This window comes from Scyliorhinus torazame, chromosome 2, assembly GCF_047496885.1.
Source record: "Scyliorhinus torazame isolate Kashiwa2021f chromosome 2, sScyTor2.1, whole genome shotgun sequence".
In the NCBI taxonomy this organism is placed as follows: domain Eukaryota; kingdom Metazoa; phylum Chordata; class Chondrichthyes; order Carcharhiniformes; family Scyliorhinidae; genus Scyliorhinus; species Scyliorhinus torazame.
This window is the reverse complement of record NC_092708.1, coordinates 236,490,020-236,504,930: the sequence shown is the minus strand read 5'-3', so window position 1 is coordinate 236,504,930 and position 14,911 is coordinate 236,490,020. Positions and strand designations below refer to the sequence as shown.

At 49.2% G+C, this 14,911-nt stretch overlaps 1 protein-coding gene across 16 annotated transcripts in view; it reads left to right on the top strand.

The window, feature by feature from the left end:
• The window catches only part of LOC140396543 (gephyrin), a 799,798-nt gene extending 792,654 nt beyond the window's left edge, over nt 1-7,144 (top strand). For all 16 annotated transcript variants that reach the window (XM_072485332.1, XM_072485277.1, XM_072485374.1 and 13 more), the window contains one exon: nt 6,187-7,144. In XM_072485332.1, the coding sequence (XP_072341433.1) occupies nt 6,187-6,320 (134 nt within the window). In that variant the 3' untranslated portion in view covers nt 6,321-7,144. The remainder of the gene's footprint in view (nt 1-6,186) is intronic.
• Nucleotides 7,145-14,911: the final 7,767 nt, after the last annotated feature.

The window sequence follows — 14,911 nt, the reverse complement described above, 5'->3', positions numbered from 1 at the left end:
GGGGCAGGACCCCGCGGAGGAAGAGGGGGGGTGGAGGCCCGGGGATGGGGGGTTGGGGTAAGGCCGCAAAAAAGGAGCAGCGTCGGGGGGAGGCGGGGCCGGCTCAGACAGAAAGCGCAGGCTTTTCCCCGCGTTCGGGAAGCATGGGGGCGGGGCAAAGGGCGGTGCTGGAGAGGAGCGCACACTGACTGCCAAGGGGTGGGGGGATTCTCACACTGGGGGGTCGACGGAATGGCGGGAGAGGCCGTGGTCAGCAGGAGTCAGCTGACTTACGGGAGTGACATGGGGGAAACAAAATGGCTAGATGAGGATCTAGCGGGGGGGGAGGGAGGGGGGGTGGGGGAACTGGGTTGCTGCTGCATTGGCCAAAGGGGAGCTGGAAATGGGAGAGATAGTCGAGGCGGGGGTCCGGCGCCTGGGGGACTGGAGGGTGCAGGAGGCGCGGGCACGTGGCTGGCCTAGAAAAGGAGATGGTTAGTCGGGGGGCGGGGGTGCAAGTTGCCCTGCGATCCGACTGATAACTTGGAATGTGAGGGGCCTGAAAGGGCCGATCAAGAGGGCCTGGATGTTCGCGCACTTAAAGGGACTGAAGGCAGACGTGGTTATGCTCCAGGAGACACATCTGAAGGTGGCAGATCAGGTTAGGCTGAGAAAGGGATGGGTAGGGCAGGTCTTTCATTCAGCGCTGGATGCAAAGAACAGAGGGGTTGCAATACTGGTGGGGAAGCGGGTGTCGATCGAGGCACTGAGTATTGTAGTGGATAATGGAGGTCGATATGTGATGGTGAGCGGTAGGTTGCAGGGTGTGCGGGTGGTACTGGTGAACGTATATGCCCCGAATTGGGATGATGCCGGATTTATGAAACGCATGCTGGGTCGGATTCCGGATCTGGAGGTAGGAAGCTTGATAATGGGAGGGGACTTCAACACGGTGCTGGACCCAGCACTGGACCATTCTAGGTCCAGGACGGGTAAGAGGCCGGCTGCGGCCAAGGTGCTTAGGGGGTTTATGGACCTGATGGGGGGAGTGGATCCATGGAGATTTGCCAGGCCGCAGGCCAGAGAATTTTCCTTCTTTTCCCACGTCCATAGACCCTACTCCCGGATAGATTTTTCATTCTGAGTGGGGCGCTAATCCCGAAAAGTGGAGGAAACGGAATATTCGGCTATAGCCATCTCGGACAACGCCCCGCTTTGGGTGGAGCTGGGGTTGGGGGAGGAGAGGGACCAGCGCCTGCTGTGGCACCTCGATGTGGGACTGTTGGCGGATGAGGGGGTGTGCGGGCGGGTGCGAGGGTGTATTGAAAGATACTTGGAGGCCAACGACAATGGGGAGGTGCAGGTGGGGGTAGTCTGGGAGGCGTTGATTGCGGTGGTCAGGGGAGAGCTAATCTCCATCAGGGCCCACAGGGAGAAGAGAGAGAGGAGGGAGAGGGAGAGGTTGGTGGGGGAGATTTTAAGGGTGGACAGGAGTTATGCAGAGGCCCCCGAGGAGGGGCTACTTAGGGAGCGATGGTACCTCCAGACGGAATTCGACCTGATGACCTCGGGGAAAGCAGAGACACAGTGGAGGAAAGCGCAAGGGGCGACGTTTGAGTATGGGGAGAAGGCGAGTAGGATGCTGGCACATCAGCTTCGTAAGAGGGAGGCAGCGAGGGAGATTGGTGGAGTTAAGGATAGAGGGGGGAATACGGTGCAGAGTGCGGTGAGAATTGCGTGGGTTTCCTCCGGGTGCTCCGGTTTCCTCCCACAGTCCAAAGATGTGCAGGTTAGGTGGATTGGCCATGATAAATTGCCCTTAGTGTCCAAAATTGCCCTTAGTGTTGGGTGGGGTTACTGGGATATGGGGATCAGGTGGCGGTGTTGACCTTGGGTGGGGTGCTCTTTCCAAGAGCCGGTACAGTCTCGATGGGCCAAATGGCCTCCTTCTGCACTGTAAATTCTATGTCTAATAAACAAGGTAATTCGGGACTTCTATGGGGATCTGTACAGGTCTGAGCCCCCAGCGGGGGAGGAGGGGATGCGACGATTCCTAGATCAGCTGAGGTTCCCGAGGGTGGAGGAGGAGCAGGTGGCTGGTTTGGGGACACGGATTGGGCTGGAGAAGTTGGTTAAAGGATTGGGGAACATGCAGGCGGAGAAGGCCCCGGGGCCGGATGGGTTCCCAGTTGAATTTTACAGGAAATACGTGGACCTGCTGGGCCCGTTGCTAGTGAGGACTTTTAATAAGGCGAGGGAGGAGGGGACCTTGCCCCGACAATGTCCAGGGCGCTGCTTTTTTTGATCTTGAAGCGGGACAAGGATCCATTGCAATGTGGGTCGTATAGACCGATCTCGCTCCTCAATGTTGACGTTAAGTTGCTGGCGAAGGTGCTGGCTACGAGAATTGAGGACTGTGTCCCGGGGGTGATTTATGAGGATCAGACGGGATTTGTGAAGGGTAGGCAGCTAAATACAAATGTGCGGCGGCTCCTCAATGTTATTATGATGCCCTCGGTGGAGGGGGAAGCGGAGGTAGTGGCAGCTATGGACGCGGCGAAGGCCTTTGATCGGGTGGAGTGGGAGTATCTTTGGAAAGTGTTGCGGAGGTTTGGGTTCGGGGAGGGGTTCATCAGTTGGGTCAGGCTGCTATATAGAGCCCCGGTGGCGAGTGTGATTACGAACAGGCGGAGGTTGGAGTACTTTCGGCTGTACCGGGGGACGAGGCAGGGGTGTCCCTTATCCCCCTTGTTGTTTGCACTGGCAATTGAGCCGCTGGCCATGGCACTGAGGGAGTCCAGGAAATGGAGGGGATTGGTTCGGGGGGGGGGGGGGGGGGGGGGGGGACCACACCGGGTGTCGTTGTATGCCAACGACCTGTTGTTGTATGTTGCGGATCCAGTGGAGGGGATGGCGGAGATCATGCGGATCCTTAGGGAGTTTGGGGACTTTTCGGGGTATAAACTCAACGTAGGGAAGAGTGAGCTCTTTGTGGTGCATTCAGGGGACCAGGGAAGGGGGATAGATGAGCTACCGCTGAAGAGGGCGGAGAGGAGCTTTCAGTACCTGGGGATCCAAGTAGCGATGAGTTGGGCGGCCCTGCACAAGCTCAATTTGACGCGGTTGGTGGAGCAGATGGAGGAGGATTTTAAAAGATGGGATATGCTGCCACTCTCACTAGCGGGTAGGGTGCAGTCGGTCAAAGTGACGGTCCTTCCGAGGTTTCTCTTTGTATTCCAGTGCCTTCCCATTTTAATCCCCAAGGCCTTTTTCAAACGGGTAAGCAGGAGCATCATGGGATTTGTGTGGGCGAATTAGATCCCGACAGTGAAGAGGGTGTTTCTGGAGCGTAGCAGGGACAGGGTGGGGGGCTGGCGCTGCCGAATTTATGTGGCTACTATTGGGCAGCCAATGTGGCGATGATCCGTAAGTGGGTCATGGAGGGAGAGGGGTGGCGTGGAAGAGGCTAGAGATGGCGTCCTGTGTGGGCACGAGCCTGAGGCCGCTGGTGACACCATCGCTGCCGCTCTCGCTGACAAGGTACACCACGAGTCCGGTGGTGGCGGCGACGCTGAAGATCTGGGGGCAGTGGAGGCGGCACAGGGGCGAGGTGGGAGCCTCGGTTTGGTCCCCGATTCGGGAGAACCATTGGTTCGTCCCGGGAAGGACGGATGGGTGGTTTCGGAGCTGGCATCGGGCAGGGATTAGAAGAACGGGGACCTGTTCATCGATGGGACGTTTGCGAGCCTAGGGACGCTGGAGGAGAAGTTTGGGCTACCCCCTGGAAACGCTTTCAAGTACATGCAAGTGAGGGCGTTTGTGAGGCGGCAGGTGAGGGAATTCCCGCTGCTTCTGGCACGTGGGATTCAGGACAGGGTGATTTTGGGTGTATGGGTTGGAGAAGGCAAGGTTTTGGCGATTTACCAGGAGTTGCAGGAAGAGGAGGAGGCCTCGGTGGAGGAGTTAAAGGGCAAGTGGGAGGAGGAGCTTGGGGAGGAGATAGATGAGGGTCTGTGGGCTGATGCCCTGAGTAGGGTTAATTCTTCCTCCTCTTGCGCCAGGCTCAGCCTAATACAGTTTAAAGTTACTCACAGAGCGCATATGAAGGGGCGAGGTTGAGTAGGTTCTTTGGGGCGGAGGACAGATGTGGGAGGTGCTCGAGGAGCCCAGCAAATCACGTCCATATGTTCTGGTCATGCCTGGCGCTGGATGGGTTTTGGAGGGGTTTTGCGAGGACTATGTCCAAGGTGGTGAACGCCCGGGTCAAGCCGAGCTGGGGATTGGCATTATTTGGGGTATCGGACGAGCCGGGAATGCAGGGGGCGAAAGAGGCCGGTATTCTGGCCTTTGCGTCCCTGGTAACCCGGCGGTGGATTTTGCTACTGTGGAAAGATGCGAAGCCCCCTTGTGTGGAAACTTGAATCAATGACATGGCAGGGTTCATCAAGCTGGAGAGGATAAAGTTTGCCTTGCGAGGGTCTGTGCAAGGGTTCCTCAGGCAGTGGCAACCGTTCCTAGACTATCTAGCGGAGCGTTAAGAGGAAGTCAGCAGCAGCAGCCCAGGGGTGGGGGGGTTCTTTTGGGGTGGCGTTTGGGTTAAGGTGGGGGGTATTCCCTATTTGTTTATTTTACTATTATATGGGGGGTTATTGTATCTGGGGGAAATCCAATGTATAATTTCTGCTTGTTGTGTTCTTTTTTCTTGTTGGGGGGGGGTTTGTTGAAAATTTGTTGAAAGATTTGAATAAATATGTATATTTTTTAAAAAGGTGGCGGCCAAGATGGCAGCCCCCATGAGTCGCAGGTGTCGAGTAGGGTTAAAGATGGCGACTCGCATGGATAGCACGAGGCGGATGACGCGTCAGAAGGGGACGTTACCGGCAGGCCCGCAGCCATGCTGCGGGTCTGTGAGTCGGGCCTGCTATTTTGGAACTTTGGGTCGGGCCAAGCAGACTTTGGCAAAATGTCCTTTCTTGCCGCAGTCACTGCGGGTCGCATTCCAAGCTGGGCAACGCTGCCTGGGATGCTGGTTCTGACCGCAGAAATAGCAAGGCCCCCGGGTTGGGCGGGCTGCCGCGCAGCACAGGCCTGGGATGCCCTCGGGTCGAGTGATGGTCACGCCTCCAGCGCCCACGAGGAAATTGCGTGGTCAGCGGGGAAAGCATTTAGGCTCTGGAAAGCTACCTCTAATGAGGTGGATAGCTTTACCGTCTCTTCTAGGTCGAGGGCGCCCTTTTCGAGCAGGCGCTGTCTGACATAGTTGGACCGGACTCCAGCCACATAGGTGTCCCGGATGGGGAGCTCCATATGCTGCGAGGCTGTGATGTCCTTGTAGTTGCAGTTTCGAGCGAGAACCCTCATGTCGCGTAGATATTCCTCCAGCGATTCCCCGGGGCGTTGACGGCGTGTGGTGAGGAGATTCCGTGCGAACACTTCGTTCACCGGCCTCACGTAATGTGTTTTCAGGATTGCGACCGCGTCTGCATACGTGGTCGCGTCTTCAATTAGTACAGAGATTCTGTGGCTCACCCGGGCGTGGAGGAGACTCAGCGTCTGTGCCTCGGTGATGGCGGGCGAGGTGGACGAGGAGGAGGCGGAGAGGTAGGCCTCAAAGCAGCGGAGCCAGTGTGAAAAGATTCCTTTTGCTTCAGCTGCCTGTGGGTCGAGTTCCAGTTGATCAAGTTTGAGGGCGGTTTCCATTGCGATATCTTAGCTTATTAAATTGATGCGACCATCAATTCACACGAGACGATTAGTAGAAGTGAACAGTGGTTTTAATAAGCTAGATCTGTGCCTGCCTGCGACTACTCTGTACTGAGTGCCGCCTACAGGCTGCAGATCGAGATACCACCCCTGAGGGGGCGGAGCCACAGGTGGAGCCCGCAAGGGCATCAACATAATACAATGCAATACAGTGGTGAATGATAGCAGCAATACGTTCACCACACAGAGCTAAAAGACAGCTTCACTAGGATTGTAGCCCCTCCACTCCCCCTTCCCCCTATGGTGCCGGGTGACACCTCATTTCAACTGTGTCCTCTGCCAAACCTGAAAAGGATTCCGACCTCTCAAAAGTCAATTGTGCCGTGTATCCTGGCAGTAGTCGTGGTGCCTTCATTCGGTGGCGATCCACTTGAATAAACTGCTTTGTTATTCCTTTTTCACTGCCAAAGAAGGTTTTTGAACCATCTGTTCTTTTTCCGGCAGGGAATCAGATGAGCAGCCGCCTGATGAGTATGCGAAGTGCCAATGGACTGTTGATGCTACCTCCAAAGACAGAGCAGTACGTGGAGCTCCATAAGGGTGAAGTGGTAGACGTCATGGTGATTGGAAGACTATGATGTCGCCACTGATGCAGCGTCGGTGCATGTCTACATTTAATTGACTGTATCCTGTAATATGGAACGGCACAGCTAGTTTTTAATGATTTGGATAAAATTGACCAGTGTTGTTGACACCTTGAAGTAATTTCAAAAAAGAAATCAGATAAAGTAAGTGAAATGGGAGGGAGTAAAAAGAAATGCATTGAATCCATTCTGTATGATATCCAGAGCAAAGTTTCTCTTTCATTACAGTTGCTTTGTGTGTTTAATGCTAGGTCTAATAGCAGTAGCTTTTGATAGACAGCGGTAGGTGCCTGCTAAAACTTGTGTTCTCTCATCTTCAGATACAGATACTTATGCTACTAGCAAGGCTGTCTGCTTACTTTATACCAGCTTAGATAAACACAGCTATTATCCTTATTAGTACGCAACATAATTGCTTCACAAAGAGCTTTGCTTGTTCTTTATCTTGTATCTTGTGTTCATGTGCTCAGTGCCAAAAGCAGAGTGGCTGGAGTGGACTGGTTTGGTATTTTGCCCTTTCAGTGCCATTGACCGGGAAGCGTCTCAACAGCCGTCTGTCTCAGCTGACCACCTAGTTGGACAGGAATTGGAATACTCTCATTTGAACAAAGAAATTGCTCCCTTAAGTGCTGACAGCCTTTTTACCAATTTAAAAAAAAGTGTACAGTAATACAAAGATTGATATTGTACAGATAATAGTGCACCAGCAATCATGTGGTAATTCCTAGCAATGAAAGACATTTAACAACACTGTACCATAACATTTTCTGTAATGATATTAAATATTAATAAAAATCCTTGATCATTATTAAAATTTATCTGCAAAGATGGTCAATATTTTTTTAAGTACCTTTCTTGTTTTTGGGCTATAATTATGTTGTTATGACACAATGTGAAGGGCGGCACAGTGGTTAGCACTGCTGCCGCAAGGCGCCGAGGACCCAGGTTCGATCCCGGCCCTGGGTTACTGTCCGTGTGGAGTTTGCGCATTCTCCCCGAGTCTACGTGGGTCTCACCCCCACAGCCCAAAAAGATGTGCAGAGTAGGTGGATTGGCGATGCTAAATTGGCCCTTAATTGGGGAAACAAAATGGCATAGTGTGCAAATAGATTTCGCATTTTGCACATAATTCCTTTTTTCAGTGTGTATTAATATTCAAGAGCATCTTTGCCTGTGGCACAAGGGGTTACAAACATTTGGGCCACTGAACTGTCCTATAGTGTTTGTGATCATGCTCTTTCTTTAACTTGTCAACTGCTCCTTCCCTATATCACTTCAGTGATCAAATTAATGTTTTCACATTCTGGAATTAATTTCTCCAAAAAAAAGAGTAGAATGAATTGTATTTCATATTCCACTGTTTTACTTTACTTGATAGTTGTCATGGAAATCATTCTCAGAAATTACAGCTTCTCTTCTACCCAGCCCGTTCCCTTCAACACAAATCTGAAAACAGTTTGTTTTAAACGTGACTGTTTAGCTTATAGAATATTTGAATACCTTACAAGTTCAATAATGTGATGTTGAAAAGTTAATGAAACGGCCTGTCATTAATGTCTGCTGTAAATAAACGGTGTAGGATAGTTAAAGTACCTGGTTTCATATGGGAATGAAGTTCTTATTCAACCTCTCCAAAGACTGGAAAGGGCAGCACGGTGGCACAGTGGTTAGCAAGACTTCCTCACAGCACCAGGGACCCAGGTTCAATTCCGGCTTCAGATGATGTATGGAGTTTGCATATTCTCCCCGTGTCTGCGTGGGTTTCCTCCTGGTGCAGTTTCCTCCCACAGTCCAAAGATGTGCAGGTTAGGTGGAGTTACGGGGGTAGCGCAAGGGAGTGGGCCTAGATAGGGTGCTCTTTTAGAGGGTTGGTGCAGACTCGATGGGCCAAATGGCCTGCACTGTAGGGATTCCTTTGGCAGGAAATTAAAATAAATGGGCAACTGATGGATTGGTGGAGCACCTGGTTTGCATCCATGCTGACTTGCACCATAGTTGTGTGGAGGGGTGACCTGTTTGTCATTCCAGGCACCCTCCATAGTGGAGAGTAATACCGTGTGCTAGGCATGAGGGTTAACACTGCTCAAGGATTGAAAAGTCTGGGAACAGCTACATCGGATTTTGCATATTTTAAAGAAGTTGCAAAGTTAAGACTACCCAACGACCCCACTCACTTGACCCAAGTACACATACCACAGAGTGCTCCATGTCAACCTGTTGTACGTTTACCACTGCCCATGCCATGTCCTTCACACAAACCCATAGCACTGTCATTGTTAGCATGCGCTGCTATTTCAAGTCAAGCTGCAACTTGCAGCTGACAGCCACGATATTTTCTTTTTTTTTAAAATATGTTTATTCAAGTTTTCCAACAACATTTTTGACAACCCCCCCCCCCCAATAACAGAAGATAAAAGAAACGCAAACACGACAATTATACATTGTACAAAACATTCACATTGGGTTTCCCCATGTACGATAGCACCCCCCCCATATGACATTTAAAGGTACTCGTAGGGTAGCCCCCCCCCCCTCCACCCACCCTAGGGTTGCTGCTGCTGCTGACCTTCTAACGCTCTGCGAGATAGTCTAGGAACGGTTGCCACTGCCTGAAGAACCCCTGCACAGACCCTCATAAGGCAAACTTTATCCTCTCCAGCTTAATGAACTCTGCCATATCATTTATCTAGGCTTCCACACTGGGGGGCTTCGCGTCCTTCCATAATAGCAAGATCCTCCGCCAGGCTACCAGGGACGCAAAGGCCAGGATACCGGCCTCTTTCGACTCCCGGCTCGTCCGTTACCCCAAATAATGCCAACCCCCAGCTCGGCTTGACCTGGACTTTCACCAGCTTGGACATAGTCCTCGCAAGACCCCTCCAGTGCTGGGCACGACCAGAACATGTGGACGTGATTAGCCATGATATTTTCAATGGACAATCAGAATAGGTGGAGGTTTGGCAAATACCTACCACCTATGATCCTTCAATATGTCGAGATGATTTCTCTGCTTGCTTGATAAGAAGGCATACTTGGGGAACAGTTCAAACATTGAAAAATGAAAATCGCTTATTGTCACAAGTAGGCTTCAAATGAATTTACTGTGAAAAGCCCCTAGTCGCCACATTCCGGCGCCTGTTCGAGGAGGCCGGTACGGGAATTGAACCGTGCTGCTGGCCTGCCTTGGTCTGCTTTCAAAGCCAGCTAAACCAGCCCCTGTAAATAGGTTGAGGTCGCACCAAAATTGACACTCCAGACGGAAACTTGCCTAACAAGCGCACTTACTATGAATTCAGTGAGGCACTACTTGTGTGCCAAACTTTCTTCAATAGCGACAAATGATGAGAGGTTTGCAGCTATTTTGAGGTGCAACTGAACCACAGCTTCTGGTGAGCCCAATTGTACTCAAATTAGATGTGCCTCCGAGGACTCTGCAATTATTTTGTCAAAATAATTTCCCACCGGCGGATTGAGATGCAGAGTAAAAGTCAATGGGGTATGTTAAGCCTGTGGTGGATTCATGCTAGTAATACGTTTACACATCATGAATACTCATCAATGTAAAAATGTTCAAATTATGTCATTCAAGCTAAAGTGGTCATTGAGAAGTTAAGTGGGAAGGGCCTGGCGCCGTCAAGTATGTTGGTGGGGGGGAGGGTGTGTTGAGCGCAGTCAGGCGAGGTAACAAATTGAGGACCCTGAAGGGCAGTGTCAGTACTTTCCAAATTGTGTGCCGATCTCAGGGTGGTCCTCCCAGGGTTTTGAGTTCACCTACAACATTTCAATTACCCTGCTGAGAGCGATAATGGGCAACGTCCTTCATAATGCATAGATGGGAAGGCCAGCAGAACCTGCAAAAAGGTCAGCCATTTTTTTTTCTGGGATGTGGATGTCACTGGAAAAGCCCATCCCCAAATGCCTTTGAACTGAACATTTATAATAATAATCTTTATTCTCACAAGTAGGTTTACATTAACACTGCAATGAAGTGTTGTATGTGTCTAATTCAGACACTTCAACCAGCTCTTTAATTAAAGTTACCTAGGTGTTTTTATTTCAGAGTAGAATAAAGTAGGACACAGATATAATACAACACACTTGATTGAATATAGTTAACCCATAAATTACCCACTATACAGACAAGAAACATCCAGGATTTGACTATACTTCCCATAAAGGTGGTTTGGTAAGCTGCAGATCCGATCCCTGGAGGCCCTCTGGTTCCTCTTTGTAAAGGTGATTCTCACTGGCTGTTCCTTGCTTGCTTCCTTCTGGTCTGGTCAAGGTCACCTCACACACCAAGCTTCGAGTCTTTGCTTCGAGTCTTTGCTTCAAGTCTTTTGCATCGAGCCTTTTACCTTGAGTCTTTTGCTTTCAGTCTTAGCTACCAGTCCTTTCTCTCCAAACTTAGCTTCCAGTCCTTTTCTCTAGATGTCTGCAATGCCTATTTTTTAATCCCCCGATTGCTACCCACCTCCTTTCTCCACCTGCCCTTGGCCTTTGGCCAATGGGGTACAGGAGGCAGGGTCTCAGTGCCCAATGGTCTGGTTGATGACCTGTTGACAGGGTACCTGAGCCCGCCCTGGGAGGAGCGATGATTGCTTGATGGGCTGATGGATTGCTTGGGAACTGTGGGCAATAGGCCAACGCATCTTAAGTAGGAGCGACTATCGCTTGATAGGATAACAGGAACTGTGGGCAATAGGCCAGTGAATCTCAAGTCGCAGTGATAATTATTTGATGGGTTATTCAGGGGCTGCTTTAAACCTGCCCCGGCAGCTGGTCTGAGTTCTGTATATTCGGATTCTGCAGGCTTCTGCAGACTGGTTTTTAAAGTGCCCAATTCTTTAATTTAAGTTATCCAATTTAATGGTTCTTCAAACCTGATTATTACTACAGAAGTTACTGTGAAACGCCCCTAGTCACCACATTCCGGCACCTGTTCAGGTACACTGAAGGAGAATTCAGAATGTCCAATTCACCTAACAGCATGTCTTTCGGGACTTGTGGGAGGGAACTGGAGCACCCGGAGGAAACCCACACAGACACAGGGAGAACATGCAGACCCGCACAGACAGTGGGTCACCCAAGCCGGGAATCGAACCTGGGGCCTTGGCGCTGTGAAGCAACCGAAGCAACAGTTCTAACCACTGTACTACCGTGCTGCCAGAGGACAGTTAAGTGTCACCCACATTGCTGTAGGTATATGTAGGCTCGGCTGAGTAAGGATGGCAGGTTTCCTTCCTAAAAAGGCATTAGTGAACCAGATGGGTCTTTCCGAGAATCGATAATTTCATTACTGAGACCAGCTTTCAATTCCAGATTTATTAATCAAATTTAAATTCCACCAACTGCCACGATGGGTTTGAATTCATGTCCTCAGAGCATTAGACTGGGCCTCTGTATTACGAGCTCAGTGACATTACCACAGGACTGCCAATTATCTTTTTTTAAAAAGAATAAAACATAAATTAAATTGAAGATTGACGATAGTACAATATTTTCCAACACCACCTATATCGTTACAGGTATACATAGATTTATCAGTGTAACACAAATTACAATTTTTCTTATTATCTTTTGATTTCCCTTTGTTTCCATTTTTGTTTTAATTATTTTTGGACGGTGGACTCATAATTGGAATGCGCCTTTAAGCAGTGGACTTAAGCTGAGGCAACCTGTTCGTCAGAACAGTGCGTTCCAGGATTTATTTTTTAGTGAGGAGAATGCAGACGAGTCGGCACTGAGGGAAACCTAAGAACCAACTTTGGAGGAAGTCGGTTTGATTGGCTGGCAAGCAACCTGTGGGTTGGCCAGGGACAGTGTTCTGGCTGACAACAGTCAGTGATTGGTTCCTGCAGATGTTTCTGTGCGAGTTGGGCAGAAACGCTTAGACCTTAAAGGAAGTAGGAGCTCTCTCACTACTGAAGTAAAGGACTGCTTTATTATTCCAGAACCAGAGAGTGCCTGGCACCTCTTTACTATATGTTTGAAATGATCTACAAAGAAAGTTGACAGCCTTGCCAGAAAAAACCCCCTCAAGCTTAGATGGAAGAAGCATTGATGCGAAAGCTTGAACTCCTAAAAGACTTTGCGCGGAATTCTCCGGCCTCCCAGCCATGCGTTTCTTGGTGGTGTGACGTTCACTGGTGGCGAAATTCTCTCTTCCTGCCGCTGGTCAATAGGATTTCCCATTGAAGCCACCCCATGACATTGGGCAACCCACGGGCGGGAGAGTACTGTCGGCGGGAACAGAGAATTCCTGCAGTCATAGAATTCCGACCTTTAGCTGAAAACCATCAGGTGCATCGGAGATCTTTTATCCTTTTTACTTTTTCATCATTTTTTCTTATCTCTCCACCACCTTTTCCCTCTATGTTGTGTGTTTGTATAGAGTGGGGCGAGTTGGAAAGGAAGGGGGGTGTTGGGTAAGGAGTATTAGGTCAGCAGTTACATTTTTATCAGTATAATTATATTACTGTTAAATAATAAAAGGTTATTTGTGTTAAATTTACCAACCTGGTGATAGCATTTATTGGGCTCCTCGAAAGTCCTATGGTATTTTAAAATAACATCTAATTTCACTTGTGTTTCTATTTGGGGTCAAGTGAGGCTGGAATTTAGGGGAGGCGGTGGTGTAGCGGTATTATCACTGGACTAGTAATCCAGAGACCCAGAGTACTACTTCCCAGGTTCAAATCCCGCCACTACAGATGTTGAAATTTTAATTCAATAAAAATCTGGAATTAAAAGTTAGCGCTGACCATGAAACCATTGTCGATTGTCATAAAAATCCATCTGGTTCACTAATGTCTTTTAGGGAAGGAAACCTGCCATCCTTACCTGGCCCGGCCTATATGTGATTCCAGATCCACAGCAATGTGGTCTTTTTTCTTTTCTAAATTTAGAGTACCCAATTCATTTTTTGCAATTAAGGGGCAATTTAGCCTGGCCATTCCACCTAGCTTGCACATATTTGGCTTGTGGGGGCAAAACCCACGCCATCACGGGGAGAATGTGCAAACTTCACACAGACTGTGACCCAGAGCCGGAATCGTACCTGGGACCTCGGCGCCGTGAGGCAGCAGTGCGAACCACAGCACCACCATGCTGCCCTATGTGGTTGACTCTTAACTGCAGGATGAGCAATAAATGTCCCATTAACAAAAAATAAAAATTGATTGCACACTAGCACAAGGTATTGTGACATATCTAATGTTCTTGGTAAGTACACAGTCCACGTAAACCAAGAGGCCAACTGTGTCAGACACACCCCATTCTGAAACCAAGTGACAGATGCCACCCAAAACAACTTCTGTGAACTTCTCAGCAAATCCCCCCAGATGCTCATCACACTGTGAACCAACTGATCTCACTGGAACTCTGACTTCCACATGAACTTTCCAAATTCCACTCTTGGAAAAAAAACCTTGAATCGTCCCCCACATAATACTTTCTCTTGGATGCCTTCAACATGGATCCACAACCAGGATTTCAATCCCTCTTTTTCATATTCTTCTTCCTTGAATTACCACACGAATGCAAGCTTCCACCCAATCTCTCACAGGTCCCCAGCCACGAGAAAAGAACACCACTGCTCTCCATTCAACCAATATTTTGATTTACCTCTGATGTCCCGTTTCCCACTTTAAGTCTGGTTACTGCAGGTGTCTCTTTAACTCAGAACACTTTCTCTGCTTTTTAATTGGATTTTTTTGTTTAGTGTCACGTGCACCGAGGTACAGTGAAAAGTATTTTTCTGCGAGCAGCTCAACAGATCATTCAGTACATGAAAATAAAAGGAACTAAAAGAAAATCCATAATAGGGCAACACAAGGTATACAATGTAACTACATAATACCGGCATTGGGTGAAGTATACAGGGGTGTAGTGTTAATCAGGTCAGTCCATAAGAAGGTCATTTAGGCATCTGGTAACAGCAGGGAAGAAGCTGTTTTTTGAGTCTGTTCATGCGTGTTCTCAGACCTTTGTATCTCCTGCTCAATGGAAGAAGTTGGAAGAGTGAGTAAGCCAGGTGGGAGGGATCTTTGATTATACTGCCCGCTTTCCCCAGGCAGCGGGAGGCGTAGATGGAGTCAATGGATGGGATGCAGGTTTGTGTTCTCGACTGGGCTGTATTCACGACTCTCTGAAGTTTCTTGCGGTCTTGGGCCGAGCAGTTGCCATACCAGACTGTGATGCAGCCAGATAGGATGCTTTCTATGGTGCATCTGTAAAAGTTGGTAAGACTTAATGTGGGCATGCCGAATTTCCTTAGTTTCCTGAGGAAGTATACGCAATGTTGTGCTTTCTTGGTGGTGGCGTCGACGTGGGTGGATCAGGACAGATTTTTGGAGATGTGTACCCCTAGAAATTTGAAACTGCTTACCATCTCCACCTCGGCCCCGTTGATGCTGACAGGGGCGTGCACAGTGCTTTGCTTTCTGAAGTCAATGACCAGCTCTTTCGTTTTGCTGGATTGAGGGATAGATTGTTGTCGCTGGGCCACAATTTAACTTCATCCAAGAGGACCTTGATCAACTTCTTGTTCTTTGTTCCTGATGTGTTGGGTGTTCTGGATCACA